The 18,065-nt window shown below is 46.3% G+C and overlaps 2 protein-coding genes and 1 long non-coding RNA gene across 7 annotated transcripts in view; 1 reads left to right on the top strand and 2 right to left on the bottom strand.

The window, feature by feature from the left end:
• The window catches only part of fam222ba (family with sequence similarity 222 member Ba), a 24,772-nt gene extending 15,673 nt beyond the window's left edge, over window positions 1-9,099 (bottom strand). For 3 of the 5 annotated variants that reach the window (XR_006956150.1, XR_006956151.1, XM_047020967.1), the window contains exon 1: window positions 8,977-9,099. The gene's annotated coding sequence lies outside the window, so the exon portion shown is untranslated. Of the gene's footprint in view, window positions 1-7,609; window positions 8,954-8,976 lie in introns of those variants that run through there. The other 2 variants (XM_047020969.1, XM_047020968.1) reach the window with 2 other exon arrangements.
• Window positions 9,100-11,509: 2,410 nt separating this feature from the next.
• On the top strand, window positions 11,510-16,066 carry eral1 (Era-like 12S mitochondrial rRNA chaperone 1). The gene is made up of 11 exons (XM_047020679.1): window positions 11,510-11,772; window positions 12,086-12,247; window positions 12,406-12,533; window positions 12,635-12,712; window positions 12,795-12,841; window positions 12,944-13,005; window positions 13,117-13,229; window positions 13,332-13,637; window positions 13,771-13,920; window positions 14,055-14,135; window positions 14,887-16,066. Exons 1-11 carry the CDS (start codon window positions 11,667-11,669, stop codon window positions 15,007-15,009), a joined length of 1,356 nt encoding a protein of 451 aa, XP_046876635.1. The 5' UTR covers window positions 11,510-11,666; the 3' UTR covers window positions 15,010-16,066.
• A 20-nt stretch (window positions 16,067-16,086) lies between these two features.
• On the bottom strand, window positions 16,087-17,131 carry LOC124468100. The gene is made up of 2 exons (XR_006956137.1): window positions 16,890-17,131; window positions 16,087-16,550 (listed from the first exon to the last, which is right to left on the bottom strand). It is a non-coding gene; the product is annotated as an uncharacterized LOC124468100 (long non-coding RNA).
• Window positions 17,132-18,065: the final 934 nt, after the last annotated feature.

The raw sequence follows: 18,065 nt of genomic DNA, 5'->3' as shown, positions 1-18,065 counted from the left end.
CAAGATGATGAATGAGATCTCATTCAGGGGGCAGAGGAGGCCTTTTCAGAAGGGGGGGGGGGGGGGGGGGGGCAATTAATTTGCTAATCCGTCAATCTAATTGAGTCGAACCTCACAAAAGCGAGATAGGAATCGAGGGGCTGGCATTCAGAGGGCCGTGTTCCTCAAGGTGGGAGTGCTTCTCTTGAGAACCGGGGCGGCCGTGTGGGCCCCTCTGGCCCTGAGGGCCCGGACCAGGCCGAGGTGAAGGAGTTCAGGCCAAGGCCCTGCTTCACACAGGCAAGACTAATCCCTTTAAACCCACTGAATTCAAACCACACTTCAACTGATTAACCCGAACCTCTAATCCCGCATATATTAGCTCAACGAACTCGCTCACACACACCGTTTGAATGCGTGTGCGCACGCACGCACGCACGCACACACGTGAGACAGCAGACAACGACTCATTCAGGGGTGGCAAGGTTTTCGCTGCGAATTTCTAAAATACACAAAGTTCAGTTCTTACAAAGCAGCTGTTGCCAGCTATCAAAGGTCAGAGAATTCCTGCCTCCGGAGCGTTTCAATAGAAAGTCGGCTGTGCCTCGGGTGCGCGAGGCACAGCCGACCACAGAGGTATGTTGGTGCTTGTCTGCTTCACAGGGCATGGATTTTAAGACACTCTTCCCTGAGTAGGAGGAGAGAGGGGGGGGGTGGTAGGGAGGTTGCCAAAAAGATTAACCCAGCTTCCTTTTATAGCCCCTGACAAGAGGTTAAATCACACATTACAGCGCCTCGACTGCCTCGCGGTAATTAGATCAGGAATATTACCCTCTTTTTTTTCTCTCTTCTTCTTCCCCCTTCCCTCCCCCCCTCCCCCCCCTCCCCCCCTCCTCCAGAGCTCAGCACTTGATCAAAGCTTAATGATGGTGTCTGTCAGGGGCGTTCTGGGCCCGACAGTCTCCCAGTACGACCGGGCCTGTCAGGCCCGCTTCTTCCGGCACACAGAAACGCACTGACACCAGAGTGAGAGAGAGAAAGAGAGAGAGACATAGGGAGAGAGAGGGGGAGAGAGAGAGAGAGAGAGAGAGAGAGAGAGAGAGAGAGAGAGAGAGAGAGAGAGAGAGAAAGAGACAGAGGGAGACAGAGGGAGAGAGAGAGAGAAAGAGACAGAGGGAGACAGAGGGAGAGGGAGAGGGAGAGAGAGAGAGAGAGAAGGAGAGAGAGACAGAGGGAGAGAGAGAGAGAGAGAGAGAGAGAGAGAGAGAGAGAGAGAGAGAGAGAGAGAGACTCAGGACATGAGAGGGCATCTCCACTCACCACAAAGGGCCCCGTCCGTCCTCAGACAAAAGCATTCAAACCAAGACGTGGCATTCGGACCCCAAAGCGATCCATCAACTTCAAGCACCGTTTTTTTTTTTTTTACCCCGGCGCAAGACTTCCAGGACTATCACGAGATCAAAACGAAAATGTCTCCCTGCCTTCCTATTCATTAGAGAGAGCCGACACGTAGGGCCCGCCGGCCGGCCGTGCAACCAGACCCTGGGATCTCAAGACGAGGGAAGACTAATGACTCCCTGTGACTGAGAGGCGGCACACGGGAGCTCGGGCTACATAAGCACTTTCCAACGTGGCCTTTGAATTCCGAGGGCCCCTCCCGCCTCCCCCCCCCCCCCATCCATCGCATCACATCCTGCCGTGTGGATGCCGGAGTGCTTTGGTTCTGTACCGGGGCCATTTTCCAAAGTGAGTAATACAAAAAGGTTGTGCACTAGCCCGATAGAAGTTGACATTTCCCACCAACACCAACCCCCCCCCCCACCCCCCCCGTAATTCAATGCTTCCTTTGTTAACGGCCTCCCTTTATGCGAGTACATGTAGGCTACGGGCAAACTATTCTCTCTCTGTGTGTGTGTGTGACAGATGCACACGCACGCGCTCACACACTGGGTAGGCGGACGTAATGGACAATTTCATCATTTGCTCCGGCGCTCGATACGCTCAGACAAAGCGGGGGGGGGGGGGGGGAATGGCAAAAGATACGCCAATCACCGACTGCTGAGAGATGTTCGACAAAAAAAAAGGGGGCTCAAAACTAAAAAACCCCGGCGGCTTCTCTTGCCCGCGGAGTGCAGCATGTCTCTCTTCACCTGAGGGGCTTCCAGTCCCTGACACAAAGGGGGTCACTGACAAGAGACCCCCCCCCCCCCCTCCGCAAGAGCCCTGACCCCGCCTTAACCCCGTACAGGTGGCCCAACACTAACACAGGAAGCAAAAGCACTATTAAAAAGGATGTGAGCCCGTCCGTCAAAGATCACGCACAAAAGGACAGCTCTCTCCACTCGACGAGGCCCGGGTCGGGCGAAAAAATAAACGCGTCACCCAAAAGCATGCTGCGCTGACAGACTGGCTCAATGTGTTCTCATGGGCGGGGGACGGTATTAGTTTAGCTGAGACCATTCAGCTTGAACACAAACTAATCCTACATAGACCGAGCCCGCTTCCAAACTCCTCAGACGCCGGGGCGATTTTTTTCCTCCTTCACGTGATACGGCGAGCTGACAACGTCCACAGCGGTGAACTCTGAACCCGTGTTTACAACCGACATCTCCCCACAGACAGGCGGACACGTTCCAGGAAATGCAGCCCGGCTGAAGAGCAACAAGCTACATGGTAGAGAGGAGACATAAACAACATACGCCGGGCTGAGCCCAGGCCCCCCCCTTGTTGACTGCTTCTCCCGGAGCAGCTCAACCTCAGTGCCTCCATTTCGCAGAGCGGCTAGGACCGACTCTAAGGGAGAGTTCGGTCTCTGTATGGGGCGTCTCGAAGCCTATCTGGAACACCAATACAAGCTCTGTGTGTGCGGAGTGCATCTTTAGAAGGGGTGGTCGAATGCCTAGTGACAGCTCTGACCCTCGCCGTTAAGTCTAATGGCTTCATTTCCATGTGTGCTTGGATGCCGGAAACTTCCTTGACGTTATCAGCAAAGAAACAGCCACGGTTTTTTTTCTCTCCTCCAGCCGGAGTCAAACAGCCATTAAATGACATGCTATATATTAGCCTCTAAAAAAGGTCACAGTTTACCCTGTCCTTTCAGCTCATTTTCACAACAGGAAGAGTGTCATCTGGCTACTTCTTAAGGCCCGGAGATACCATTCAGTATCGCCAACAATGGGGCCCTAACAGGACCAAGGGGTTAGGGTGCACAAAGACCTCCATTCGGCCCGGACCCACAGGCGTCGCGCATTCAAGAAAAACATACCGAGGCCTTCTTAAGAGTCGCCGCCTAGGATCCACGAAATGGGTCGCAGCAAAGTGCCACAGCGCTCACCACAGCTCACCTCTGTGGGCCGAGCCTTTTCCAACCTGGCTCCCCGCTTCCTCCCCCAGCCCAGCCACTCACCACTCTGGGCATGCGGCTGAACCTCTGACTGCTCAATCAGGCCCGTGGAAAACACTAGCTCCCTGTCGGCTCAGATAACCGCTTTATCACTTGAGAGAACACGACAGCATGATACACTAAGCTCTTTCATACTTTTATTATGTCCAGGGCTAAGATTACAAAGGGCAAAGAAACAGCCACGCTTATTTTTTTCCCCTCTCCCGGTGAAAGACTTTCCGCGGCCCCTTATCTCGCGGAAAAGTTCAAGACACAAAAACAACAGCCTCAAAAAAAAATCCACAACAGAATTCCAGTCGCTAAAGTTGGGCTAAGTCTGGTCATTGGAGGAAGCCATGAAGCCCTGCCCATAAAATGTTGACCAGTGGAAAAGGGTGGCCCAACTGAGATATGGCATACCATACCAATGGCTGAGCGGTGAGGGAGTCGGGCTAGTAATCAGAAGGTTGCCGGATCGATTCCCCACCGTGCCAAATGACGTTGTGTCCTTGGGCAAGGCACTTCACCCTACTTGCCTCGGGGGGAATGTCCCTGTACTGTCCCTGTACTGATAAGAGTGTCTGTTAAAAATGACTAAATGTCCAGGGATTGGGATTTGTGACCAAGAAAGCACAAGCAGGTGAAAGTCACCTGAATCACCTTTCGACCCGCCGTTCGGGTCGGTGTCACATTTCCGTGGTCTCCACAGAATCACCTGCTGGTGTCCCCAGGTCCGCAGGCTTGTCGGAACACCACGCTCGGAGACTCTCCCTGACACGTCGAGGTACGCGTCACATCAAGACGGGCGCGTCACTCTCAAACAGAAAGGCCTCACCTTTTACCGAGTTCAAAAGGGAGCAGAAATAGCCCGGAACATTCTACCTCTCCTGACGCTAACTCTCTTCTCAGCCCCTTGATCTGACGTGGAATGCAGCGCTGCCAGCTCGCTCTCCTTCTGTCCCCCAACACGTGATCTCCAAGCTTTCATGTACCTATCATCCTCCCTGACCCGGAAGTACAGATCAGGCTCAGAACCACTTTGATGGCACCGTTGCCAGATTCTGTACTTGGCACAGATGTAGGAAAAAACCATGTCACCCCCCAAAAAAATACACAAGTGCAGAGCTGCTAATGGCATGTTGCAGGATTACAGCGAATGATATGCGACTCGCCTGGCAACCGCTCATTACGAGGGCCTGGTGAGGGGAGGGGGTGGGGGGGGGAGGGAGGGAGGGTCATAGGCCGGTCAGTGATCAGATTCATGGCAGCCTTATCTGGTGTCATAAACAGATAAGAGTATCCGCCTGCCTCGCTCGTCCACGGTTCCTGTGAGGCAGAGGGTGCATAAACAAGCCCCATGTCCCCAATGCCTCTGCATGCTGCAACCCACATCAGACACACACCGGCAGCCATCTTGTCCTGGGCCCAGACCGCTCTGCGGTTACTTTTGTTGTTGTTGTTGTTGTTGTTGAACAAATAGGTAGGAGGCCTTGAAGTGGGTGTAGATCCAGCCATGATTGCTCTCCAACTGAAGACAAAACAACGATATAAAAGCCTTCCCAGCGGGATGCCAACAGTTCTGTGTGGAATGGGACAGATTATCCAGCTGGATAGGGGGCGGCAGTTTACCGGATTTGACCTCCTGAGTAACATGTAATCTCATGCAAAAATGTGAGTTTCATTCCTTTTTGAGGTTGTTTTTTCGGTTGTTTTTTGACCCACAAACCAAGTGAGATCATTCAAATCAGGTGCTTCTCTAGTTGCCCAGTTGGACAACTTGACACCAGCCATGTGAACTCAAACCAAACACTGTATGTAGCCTTACGCCACACAACCATGGCCCTTGCCAGTCACCCCTCCAGCCCGAGAGAACCTTCCAGTAACCACACATGTCACCCGCACCTGATATAGGTGGGTTGAAGAAAAAAACAAAATACATACCATACACATTCTAGCCCCAACCCCTGTTGCTAAGCCCCTTCAATGTGACTCGCGACACAGCCCAGTCACAGACGACACCAAACACCTGCACCCTGGAAAAACACGGCTTCCCACGACTGGGGAGTCGCTCTGTGGTCTGACAGCCAGTCTCTTAAGAGTCTGGACACTCATAGTGTGCTGGCTGGCTGTGTGGGAGAGTGGTTTGACAGCTGCACTTGTGGCTGGAGGTCTGAAAGGTGAAGCAAGATAGACAAACTGTAACCTCGTGGATTTAGCAAGCTTGTTACCTCCTGCTGTAAAAACAGAAGGGGGGGGGGGGGGGGCTCATTTAGCAAATGGACGATATTCAAAACATGCTAGTCATGTCAAACCAGCAGGATGACGTGCAGAGAGTCACAAAACCCAAATGTAGGAGACGAAACTTGTCCAACCTCAACAAGGATATGAGAGGATTTGTTGTTGGTAGTTTAATCGTTTTCCCATTTCCAATTCAAAACGCCACATCAAATGACTGACTTAACTTTCAAAACAAAACTCAGAGCCAGCAAAGTGGCTCATTTGTGCAGAGAAAATGATCGCATCATGAAATAAAATGCGGGTTCACCAGACTACTTCACAGTAAACACACTGGATCATAATTGCTACTAATCAATGTATTTTAATGAGCTTCCAGTGAATCAATTCCCAACAACAGCTGAAACATCAGAAAAAGCGACTCCAGTTCTCTCTGTTCCTTCCTTGTACCTTGTGATCTGTTATTCATAGCCTCGCTCAGGAGTCCCCAAGAAATAAGGCACTGCTTTGATGCGGCCTAATGCCGTTTTATTGCTGCTGTCTTCGGAATGTATTGAATCTCAATACTCTGACCTCACAGACCATGTCTTTTAACAAACTATGTGTCTACCATGTCAGCACTCATTTTACCCCCGCAGAGGCAATCATCTTCATTCTCAAGCCACATACGCAGCAACATACAATCAAGTCCCGCGATAGCCGACATTGGGCTGGCAATCTAAACGTGACAGTCTGTCAAATTAGGCCTAACATTTTCCAAAAGCACTTTCAAAACAGTGTAGGCGTTATGCCTTGTTGGGGTAAACTATTTTTGGTATGGCCGTATTCACAATATGATATGGTTGGGCCTAAGGATTTCATGACACTGCCCACAACGTGCCTTTTGGGTGAAAAGGATTCTGCCCACAAAGGCACGAACCCCCTTAATATCTTGCTGTGCCTAAAGTGGCTTGCCAAAACATTAACGACAAACATACTGTCCAATCTATTTGCCCTCAGCAGGTCTTACTTTCCAGTGGCAGGTCAATTAAACATGAGCATTAGAGAATAACAGTTCTTAGCCTGCATGGCTTGCAACAGAGGGCTAATTAGCACATGCATTTAGGTTGCCATGCACAGTGGTGCTTTGCACACTTGAGAACAGTGCCTTCTCAGTGAGAGCATAATCCACCCTCTCCATAATGAATGCATTGTCACACTGCTTTAAGCAGGACCAAATAGGACACAAAAACGTATTCGTCATGTAGGTTAGGCTAATGGAAACTGATGATAATATCAGCTTCTTGTAATGTTACAAAGACCATGCTAACCCCTTCTGTTCAGACTGAGCTCAGCTATTTTTGATATCTTATATTATAATTTCCATTTATATGTGGAAGTTCACTATACATTAACAAGTGAGAACTGCCTGGCATTCATTCATAATCACTAATCAGGTAATGGCTCTTATTGTGATGGGAAACGTAGCACCCAGACACCAAAATGATCCTTAGACTATTCGATAATTGCACTGAGTCAAGCCGCCTGCGTTTCTCGGGAAACAAGGGTCTGAAATTTAATTATCCACCCTTTGGAAAATGTAGGGCACGAAAGCAACTGCGCAACGATGTAAAACTGCACTCTCGGGCGAAGTAATGTCAAGCTCTCTTTTTTAACTGAGTAAGCAGTAGGCTAGATATCAGACAGCAGAGAGATTAGATATCCAGTTGTAAATTAAATAACTGTTCTCCGGGTCGGCAAAATAAATAATAAACACTCCCAAGACTTAACCAGGACCTAATATAGTTATACAGTACCAAGAGTGGCAAGTTACCGTAAATGTTCAGTTATCATATGGGATTAATATTTGGGCATTGATTCGCTCCGAAAAATCGCATCACTACCTCTGTTAAAGCAATACCAAAAAAATGAAGTCGGGTTGAACAAGACGATACATGCGCACAATAAACATTGACAAGAGTAACAGACACAGGAAAATAATAATACTGTTATCATAAGTAGGCTAACACTGACCATTTGATTAGAACAACCGCAGGCTCGGATAGATTTTCCGTAAAATTGTAGCAATCACAAATCCCATTTGCTGGAGGCACATGTTATAGATTCCCAGGATTGCAGCAGGAAGAAACCCAAATGCCTAGCTGACCCAGACCTGAGGTGGCACAGACATCTCCCTCTGTGTCTGAGCTACAGTACCAACTCTATCTATATCCATGAAAATGAACGCTTTTTTTCCTTCAGACCAACCCGGAAGTCAAATTTTGGTTCTTCCCTATTGGATCTAGGTCGAATCAAGAAGACTGCCAGACAGCATGTTTTCCCAATCGAATAGGTCTATTAGCTTTCAAGTAAGAAAATAACCAATGATTCCGTGCTCGAAGTGTCATGGCTGGATGAGCATGACGTCGACTTTGTCTTACCAATCTATAGTGCGTTCTCCTAGTAAAGGGTAACATTCGAGATACTGGACTAACTTAATATGTTATTTTAAATCTTACAAGTTTCAATCAAATACAAAACAGGTATGTTTAGATACAAGATAGTTTGTACTAATTTCCAAGAATAGCTATCAGAAATCTGACAAGAATCTATAAAGACAAAGTTTTTAAACTTGGAGATGAAGATCCATGGGTATGGTAAACGACAAGATGATTCAGTCCCCATCACACCTTTCTTTAGCACATGGGCAACTGGTTAGTGGTTTAAGCAGAACACCCACGTGGCACAGCTTCAGAACAACAAATTCAATTTTGACAACACACTAGTGTCATACTGTCAAAATGTGGACGTACGTCAGTAATGTCATTCTCTACCGAAGCTACAATACCACAGGATATGCATTAGATTCAGTTTTAAGACTCTATCCACAGAACTCTGAATTGATATCTTGTTGGGGTTGTTTATGCACTCCAACCTTGGTCACCCCAGCCTAATTGATGGCATTAGCTACATCAATTTACATTCATGTATATGCACTGAGATTCTGAAATGTTACACCACTAGGCAGCCAGCAACGGCTCACTGTACACGCAACAGCAGCCTTGCAATATACCATGATTGTCAATTACTGATAACCTATTTGCTTACTGACAGTCTATACCAAACCACATCATTGACATCAACTTGCTCATTCGAGCAACAATGTTTCCTTTACAGGTTACAATCCAGTCAAACATAGCAAGTTTGTTATCTGGACAGTAGCTGACTAGCTAATAACAGATCTGACTGATGAGATCTACAGATTGAGAGGCAGCTACAGCTAGCTAGCTAACGTATATGATGCCTCCTTTGTTGCCGTCTCTGCCTGTGCCAACATTTATTGCAGATTAAAGGTTTCCTACTAAAGGTATTGAAATCTCGGAGGAGTTAGAAATACTTACTCTCCATTTACCTCTGTTAAAGGCATTCTTTAGAACATCGTCATGGTTTGGCTTAAATGCAAAGACAGATTTCTTTTTGCTGTTGTTGCCCTGCGTTGCCGAATCACTGCTGCTGTCTGCGGCAGCAACTTCCGGCGCATGCGCACAGACTGGGTGCGTTCCAGATGCCTTCATTGATTCATTTTGTCCAATCAAAGAGACAAGTTCTCATTTCTTTTGTCACAGTCCTGTGATGTATTTCGTTAGGTAATATTAAAGAACCGCACAATCAGTTTTCCTCCCATTTTACCGCCTTTCCCTCTCAATCCTGTCAAATCCCAGCCTTGCAGGGGTGCGAGCCTGGAATGTATCCACTCAAAATCCGGGATGTAGGTTACTAGTAAACTGATACTAGTTTGTTTTTTTATATGTATCTGTTTTTTATATGTACTGAGTGTAAAATTCGTTTAATGTTATACCTTAAACAAATCATATGATTATTTGAAATATAGGATGGGGAAAGGACAAAATGGGGAATGATTGTCAGTGCTGTTGCCTATGGCCAGCTTTCTGATACATATGGGGGAAAAGGAGTGATTTTATAAAGCAGGAAAAAAAATGTGATCCACATTTGTGAGGACAAGTGACAGGTAAATAGAACTGATTTCACGGGGTTTATTCAATGACTAATATATTCAAAGCTGAAGTTGCAATCCAGACTAGACCATTACAGTGACTGTAGCCAAATCAAGCCGGCAAGCATCATTTCGCCCACCTCCCACTGAGGAGAGAGAGCTCGGTCTGAAAGCCCAATCATACACAGCATCTGTGACTCCAGCAAGGGGCCGAGGGGGAAGGCACTGTACCAGCAGTCGGCTCCACCAGGCAATAATATAAAGTTAATGATGCAAAATGGTGTCTTTCTCCTTTACCCAAGAAGATGTCAATACAGGATGTTAAAGAACGGTGCTTCTAATTACGCTTTTTAAATTCGCCACTGATGATTGATGATTTTAAAGGGAAGCATTATTGATCCACTTCAGAGACAAGTCATATTGATTGATTGCAAAGCCAGAAGCACAAACTTTTTCTCATTTCCCATTGAGAGATGTTATGATAAGAGCATTAATGTGACCTAAACTGTAGGCAAAATCATATATTTTTGGTTTTTAGGAGAATGGTGATGAAAGTTTATTTATACATTTTTTATTTATTTTAAGATAATGTTTCATCTGTGTAGCCATATGCACTTTTATACAGACAGCCATATGTAATGGATTGGCAGATATTTCCTCTAACACCTAAAATATATGTTTTTTTTAAAGAACATGGAAGATTACACAACAAGGATTGTGTAAGATTCATGGGGAAAAAAAATGACTGTAAAAGAATCAGAGTAGAAATGAAAGATGTTACATTCCAGTTTTCCAAATACCACTTGCCGAGTGCACTTCAAAAGGCAATATGGGCTACTGTTGATGATTAAATGGTCTGCAGGCACAGCCATTTTGTCCTTTTTTGTGAGAGCCCTTTTGAAGGCCAAAGTTAATGCAGTCATCGAAAGACCTCTGATGCACTCCCACGTGAAATGGCACTGTGAGGAAAGCCCTGAGGGAGCAAAGGCCTTGAATGAATTTGAGAGTTTGTGTGCGTGTGTGTGCATGAGTTTGTGTGCGTGTCCATGAGTTTGTGTGTGTGTGTGTGTACACGAGTTTGTGTGCGTGTGTGTGCGTGCGTGTAGAGAAAGAGAGCGTTCAAACATTACCGATCCTCAAATATCCTTTAGTTTCTGGTTCAACTGGAACTCTAGTCAGTATGTGCTAAAAGCTCTGTTTTTTGTTGCTAGTCCTTTTCGACAGTGCTTTCAGAGTTCGATGATGACAGATTGTGAGTTACCTGATATCCTTCATCACCCCTCCCCAATGGAGGGGTTTGTTCCACTCCGAGCAAGTCCTGGAGGACTAACAAACAGCCGGCATGTAGCAAGTCCTGGAGGACTAACAAACAGCCGGCATGTTTGATGGACTGCAGGAAAACATCTGCTCTCCCTAGCTTTACTTGGAGAAGGAAAATAACCGAAATAAACATCGTAAATCTATCAGTTACTCTCAAACACAGCTTCACTCTGAAACAGATCTTGTTGAATGACACTCTTGTCAACTTCATCCTTGTCGTGATGGATATGATCAAACACAGACACCCTGTACATTTCAACAGCTATGTGTACCAAGCATAAGATCATGGAGAATGAGATTATAAGGGGAATATGGATAAATGTGTCTGGTTCAGAAGTTTATTTCTGCCCGGTGAGAAAGTGAAATTCTAGGCCCCATGTTTTGCTTAGCCCAACACCAGTAGATATTTGAATCTCCTTATTCTGAATCGTGAATTCTAACATTGTTTAACCATACATATCCATGACAATGGACAGTGCTGCTACATACTATAGGCAAAGAGCACATCATAGTGATCATACCAGTGCTGAGTAATAACACCACTACGTCAATAGAGGGCAGTAGAGCCACAGATTCGACCAAAGAGCTGTGCGGACACTCTTGCAAAGACAAAACCTTCCTTGATTAAACCAACATGTCTGCGCCCTTTGGACAATGTAAAAAATAAATAAACGTGAAGTAACCTTGCGGTTCGCATAGTCTGAAATTGAGAGATGAGTTGGCAGCTTGAGTTGCAAATAGCTATATCAAAGTGAAATGGCTTTACGTGTGTGCCACTCTATTATAAGAAGCTCGCTCCGTTTATCAAGACTGTGTAACGTGTCTGCGCCACTCGAAAATGCGTCACCTTTTCTCCGAATAGGTTAGTTGGCTATTTAGTATTATCATAGCTAGCTATCTAGAAAATCATACAACAGTCTGAAAGTTACAAATGTAGCAGATTTCTATCCTCTCGTTTAACCATATGTTTCACCGTTAGCGACAGTTTACTAAACCAACAGCCTGAACTGTAGTTACAATACTCCAAGTTAAATAGCTAAATATATTTGGGGGAGCTTGCCAACGGACTGTTAGCTTAATAGTTTTAAACGAAATCATCCATGTGTCATGTATCTGTCACTTAAGTTACCTGCTGCAGCACCGTTTGGCAGATAAATATGTATGTCTCTTTTCAGGCTGCGCTGCTCGCCGTTCGTGGAATGATGGAATCGGTCTTCGCTTCACCCCAGTTTGTTTTATTACATCGGATACTTTTTTGAACAGACTGGTTAAAGGCAATGCCACAGAGGCAGATGGCGTCCTTGATCCCTATGTAACCTCAGTTCCCCCCGACAGCGGTATTCAACACAAACACTGTCCGCTTTTGAAAACAACAGGGCAGGCAGAACATTGTCACTGAATCAACAGTTATGCTCATCATCTGAGAATGAACACCCCTACACAGCTAGATACTCCTATCGTTTAACTTTTCTGACCACTCCACCTTTTGTTTCAGGTGAACAAATATCATTGCTGGTCAAAGTTCCAGATCAACCGGCAAACCCAAAGGTGTTAAAAGTAGCCGTAATTGGGGCCCCTAATGCTGGAAAGTCCACTTTGTCCAACCAACTTCTTGGTAGAAAGGTAATCAACCCGTCACACCATCCAGATCACTGAAAAATCATAAACAATGTTTCGAGTGACTGATGGCTTTTCCACAACGCCAAATCCCTAATCCTTTATAGGTCTTTGCTGTGTCTAAGAAAGTTCACACAACACGATCTCGTACCCTCGGTGTCATCACAGATGACGACACGCAAATTGTAAGTTGAATTCCCTTCATAGAGGCCACCTGAACATTTGGGCTTGATGTGATTCACGACCCTTCTCTCTCTGTTCCTCTAGATTCTACTAGACACGCCCGGACTCACAACTCCAGTAAAAGTCAAAAGGTGATTTTTTCAAATGTTTACATTTCAAGTATTTGGTGAACGGTTGGTCTGCAAGGCCTGGTTTACTATTTAAGGTCATACAGGAATGTGTTTCTGCCACAGGCATCAGCTGGAGAAATCTATGCTTGTGGATCCCTGGAATACAGTCCAAGAAGCTGACCTCGGTGAGACATGATTTGCCAGGACTCTTTTAGGGAGTTGAATGAGGGCTAAATCGTACTGATCTTTTTGTGTGTGTGTGTGTGTGTGTGTGCGTGCCATCGTTATCGATGCAGTGTTAGTGATGGTGGACGTGTCTGACAAGTGGGCTTGCGGCAAGCTGGACAATGAGATCCTAAAGTGCCTGACACAAAACCCAGACATCCCAACGGTGTTGGTACTCAACAAGGTATTGACCTCTGAACCCTATCGTATTCGTGCAACCCTCACCTTCCCACGTGAGGACCATTCTTCTCGTTGAATAAACGCCCCGCTCTGTTTTACGCGCTAGGTAGACCTGCTCAGGAATAAAAGCAAGTTGTTGGAGTACACGGCAGAGCTAACGTGCGGGGTGGTCAACGGGCGTAAGATCCGGGTCAAAACCCGGACCGGGCCTCCCAGGGCTGACAAGGGCCAGGTGAGGGGTCCGGAGGCTGGGGAAGAGGGACGGGAGGTGGGCCCCACAGATGACTGTGAGCACCAGACTGGGCTGAGCAGAGAGCAGCAGAGGTTCCTCAGGACCCAGCGGGGATGGTCTCACTTCAAGGATGTGTTCATGCTCTCTGCTGTGGATGGGGAGGAAGTGGAGCCTCTGAAGGTAATATAATAGATGGTTTTCGAGCAGCAAACCAGAACTGATCCATTGGTTTGCCTGAGCACCTGATTGGTTGATTGATTGATTGATTGATTGATTGATTGACAGCCTGTCTGTTTGTTCATTGGTTTTACAGAGGTACCTACTTGTGGAGGCGAAACCGGGCTCATGGCTGTACCACAGTGAGGTGCTCACTGACCAAAGTCCAGAGGAGGTCTGCACTAACATTGTTAGGGAGAAACTTCTAGAGTATCTGCCTAAAGAAGTGCCCTACACAATGACACAGGTAAGTCATAATGGCACATACTGCACCTGTACTGCATCCAACAGCTATCAGCTCATTGTCAGATATATTAGGGTTGCTCAATAGAACATAAGCATGATGAAATATTGTTTTAAAACCTCTCTTTACAATTTCAGTCTGTTGATTTATGGCAAGACAGAGACAATGGCGAGCTGGATATAGCAGTGAAACTTTACGTGGCGAAAGAAACGCACATGGTAAGTCTCCTGTATTTCTCTGGGCTGTTTGTAACGTGATGAACACGCAGCGTATCTGGATGTTTCACCGAACGCAATGGGAGTTGCAGCTTAGTCACTAACCCCCATCTGAGTGCAACATCAGTGGAAGGAGATACAGATAAGGACAGAGCATCTGACTGGTTCTGGAACCTTCCGGAGGGTTCTGTCCTCAGTGGGCGTGGCCTTCACACAGCCTTGTCAATGTGTCGATAGATAGTTTTTTCCGAGGCGCCATAGTCCGACTCCCCTCCCCCGTCGCTTCTACGCGAGGGGCTCTGTCCTGACATGCCTAGTCCCACCCACATTTGAGAGGATGCCCTCTGATGAACTCTCTTTATGTCTCGTCTCCCTCAAGAATCTATGGTTGCTATTTTGTGCCACTTTGTCACTAAATATTTGAGCAGACTCCTTTTTAATGCATCCATTTTTTATGTACCAGACACAGACCGAGGAGGTTAACATCCATCTGCTGTAGTTCACTGACAACAAACATTGTTATTAAAGCACTGAGTCATCCTGACCTGCACAACACAGGCCTCTCGCAAGTTCTCCACATTTTCTTAGAAAACAACGAGAGTGGAAAAATACCGAATGAAAGGAAACTTCTAGAATGCCACTTAAAAACCAGATGGGTTCAATCTTTGATGGCATTTGTCAGGGCGTAGTCTAATGAACGGCACACTCTACATTTTCTTTAAGTATGCATTTTCTCTCTCTTTTTCTTGAATAGAAAATGGTGATTGGCCAGGCTGGCCAGATGGTGGGCCGGATCGCCCGGGAGGCTGGGGAGGACCTGTGTCACGTGTTCAGGAGAGAGGTCAAGCTCAGGCTCTCTGTGAAGGTGAAGGGCTGAAGAGGTCAGATGGAGAGAGACAGTCACATGCCGGTCCAGACCCTGCTAGGAAGATGGAAACGGACGTCCACCCCATCTGGGTCTCTCTGGCTGTTACTGTGGATGGGACCCTAGGCTGCACTGTGCTGCAGCAGCGCTTGGCCGAGCTTATGACTCAGCTGAAATGACTCCTGCGGAAGCGGTTTTGGGCCACTGCAGTCTCTTTTGTCTCTGAAATGGCTCCCGGTTGCTCCGACGACTTCTGTGAAGACTGATCAGATGCCGTCATAAGCAGTGCTGTGACTTTTTTTCGTTGTTGTCGCTGCTCTGTTTAATAGAAGTTTCTTTCAAGAATGTAACTGAATTTCTTGCACGTTGTTACGTGTGTGTGTGTTGAAGAGTAGATTGAGGGTCATGGAAAGCGTGCTGTTTTTATCTGTGGTCTCCAGAACCTTGCTCTTGGCAGTATCCCTTTTGCAAACCTGGACTGCTGATAATTCAACAGAGACAATCCCAGTCATGTGCTGTCAAATGCCCCTGCGGTGTTAGCCAGACCCAGCTTTTCCCACATCCTCATTCCTTCCCAAGTTCCGGTCAGCTGCCTTTAAACCATCTCGTTCCCCTTAACCCTCTTCTTCACTCTCTATTCTCTCCCTCTCTAAGCCCCTGCAGACTGAAATGTCTCTTTATTGAAAGGCAATACAGTGTTCTAACCTGCCTGTAAAAAAAATGGGTCAGATAATGGTGATTAGATTCATTTCGGCCAGCTGTGAGTTTGCTCTGTGCTGACTCTATTCAGGGTGAATAACAAGCCAGCACCTCATGACCTAAAGTGAGGGAAGAGAGTGCTGGGCTACAACTACCATTATCTAGCGTTCTAGAACAATCTCCAGCTGCTCTCCATTGATTAAACAGGCAGTTGTACTGTAAAGATCTCATATCAGACAACCCAACTGCAGTCTTGAAAGTTGTAGCAACAGCAAATGTAACCATTATAAGAAGTCAATAAAGAGAGTGTTATTTGTGTGTGGAGGGGGAAAAAAGCACAAATGCTTCTTGTACACACAAAATGGTGGAACAAAACAGCGTGGAAATGGATTTGTTTTTCATATGAAACTTTATTTCACAGTGTCTTACCACATCTCACAACACAAGACAACACTTGGGTTTAAACACAGCTTAACAAAGCAGCATCACAAACAGCAGCTCAGTCGTAGTTGGCCGGGGACAAAGGAAGTGAAAACATCTCTTAATTCCAACTGCGTTTATCCCATTGGTCATTTCCTCGTTGTGGTTCCCGATGACTGTGAGTGGAAGCAATATAACCCTTACCATTACTCAAATTCAGTAATGGTAACGGTTTGATTGCCCCCCTCTGGCTCCAAACTGTCAAAGTGCTTTCTGTGTCTGGGGCTGAGAGTGACAGGCAGATGGAATGAAACCCTGGATAGTACATCATCTATACTGTAGTGTCTCTATAACGAACTTACAGTATATGATGATATCCTGTCCAGGGTTCAAGACCAGTGTGTTTCCTGTATCGCCGACTTGAGTTCAGACTCCTGTTGGACAAAGGCAGGAAAAGAGAGGTGTCAAGTTGCCAAAGCGTGAAATACTGGAGCAAAATGGACCCTAATGGATTTTAATCCATTCGAGCAAGCAGAGACGATTCTCGACGCGGTCAAGCACGCCTCGCGGAACACGATAGTCCCAGCAAATTGCGTATCAAATACGCCCTGACAACTAGAAGTGCAGTTTCTCATGTCTCCCAACGTGAGGGTCTCCTTTCGACCTATAAGTGCAGTTCTGGCTATAACCCCTTAACAGCCCCTAATTAAAGCAGTCAAATGAGTGCGGGTGGACAGCCTTGCAGGTTTAGAGTGACTGGGCTAAGTACTCACCTCGATGTCTAAGATGTGTGTCTCCCCTTGAAGGAAGTGTGAATTAAGGGCTTGATGAGGCTTTTCTCCTACCGTGTTGTCTTTATGGCTGTCGTGTCTCCATGCTGTTCACAGGCTCCTGACAGCTCAATGAGGTGCCTGCTCAGCCCGGCACTTAAAGGCCAACATCTCATTTGCATATGGTGATGACATCAGGGCTGGACTCTGCTTATCATGCTTGAACCCCTTCAAGCTTCAACCCGTTAAAGAGTTGACTGCCCCCCCCCCCCTCCCCTTATTAGATCTGAAACTGTTATGAAACCGCAGGTGCTTCACAAGGTCGAACTGCACACAGTTTTTTTTTACTTTGCTCTGTGTTATATTTTCACACAGATAGGCAAAGCCTTCCGTTCTGGTTTGGCACTGTGGTCAGCTATTTCGTTCATTTCATGTATCTTTCATCATCTTGTGCTCTCAGTCTGGCCACCTTTCATGAAGAGATATGTTTTTTGTTAGAACATGAGCCCTCAGGAGTGTATAGGCTAGTGGCAAGTTGCAAGTGGATATTGTAGCTTCCTGTGGTTGGTAAATTCTTAATGACTTTTTCAAACAAATAAGCACCAATACATTTGTGCAGACAAGTTCCAGAAACCAGGCAACCTTTCCAGTCGACTGTGAACATTTAATGTATCGAACGTGTCCATACTTGATAATTCATGACCTAAACCAAAAAGGGGGATATGAGTCGGGTGATATGGGGCAGCAACTTAACAGAGTTACCATGGTAACAGGCTCCCCAGTTTGGGTGGGGGTGGGAGTGCTGGAGCAGAGTGGCCAGATAAAGAGAGAGGCAGGGCTATCTGGGCGGCCCCACAGGGCGGCTTGGTGTCCCTCCAAAGCTTTATCAGTAGTGGAAGTAAATGTCGATTTTCTGTGAAATTTCGATTGTGTTTGAAGAAAACCGAATTTGTTTGGCTGGTCAGACAGAATAGAGATATGTCGAAAGGATGTGCAGTCATTGAACATTGTATTTCTAGCATCCCATATACAGTACATATATTGGCCATAAATAAATGGATCAAATATATCTTAAGCTACTTTTCTAAGCATCCAGTGACTTACATTCTGTAATATTTAATATGGATAATTTTATTGTAATTACAGTTACGAGTCGTACTATACTGGTCACCACTGAAC

This window comes from Hypomesus transpacificus, chromosome 5 (genome assembly GCF_021917145.1).
Source record: "Hypomesus transpacificus isolate Combined female chromosome 5, fHypTra1, whole genome shotgun sequence".
Classification (NCBI taxonomy): Eukaryota; Metazoa; Chordata; class Actinopteri; order Osmeriformes; family Osmeridae; genus Hypomesus; species Hypomesus transpacificus.
Note: the sequence above shows the minus strand (reverse complement) of the source record. Positions and strands in the feature narration are given on the sequence as shown.

What these genes read in the sequence shown, in the direction of transcription:
- eral1 (XM_047020679.1), top strand. Translation starts at nt 11,667, where the DNA reads ATGGCTTTACGTGTGTGCCACTCTATTATAAGAAGCTCGCTCCGTTTA. An exon ending in ACCAACTTCTTGGTAGAAAG is followed by an intron (nt 12,534 to 12,634) that starts GTAATCAACCCG and finishes AATCCTTTATAG; the next exon opens with GTCTTTGCTGTGTCTAAGAA. An exon ending in AGGAAGTGGAGCCTCTGAAG is followed by an intron (nt 13,638 to 13,770) that starts GTAATATAATAG and finishes TTGGTTTTACAG; the next exon opens with AGGTACCTACTTGTGGAGGC.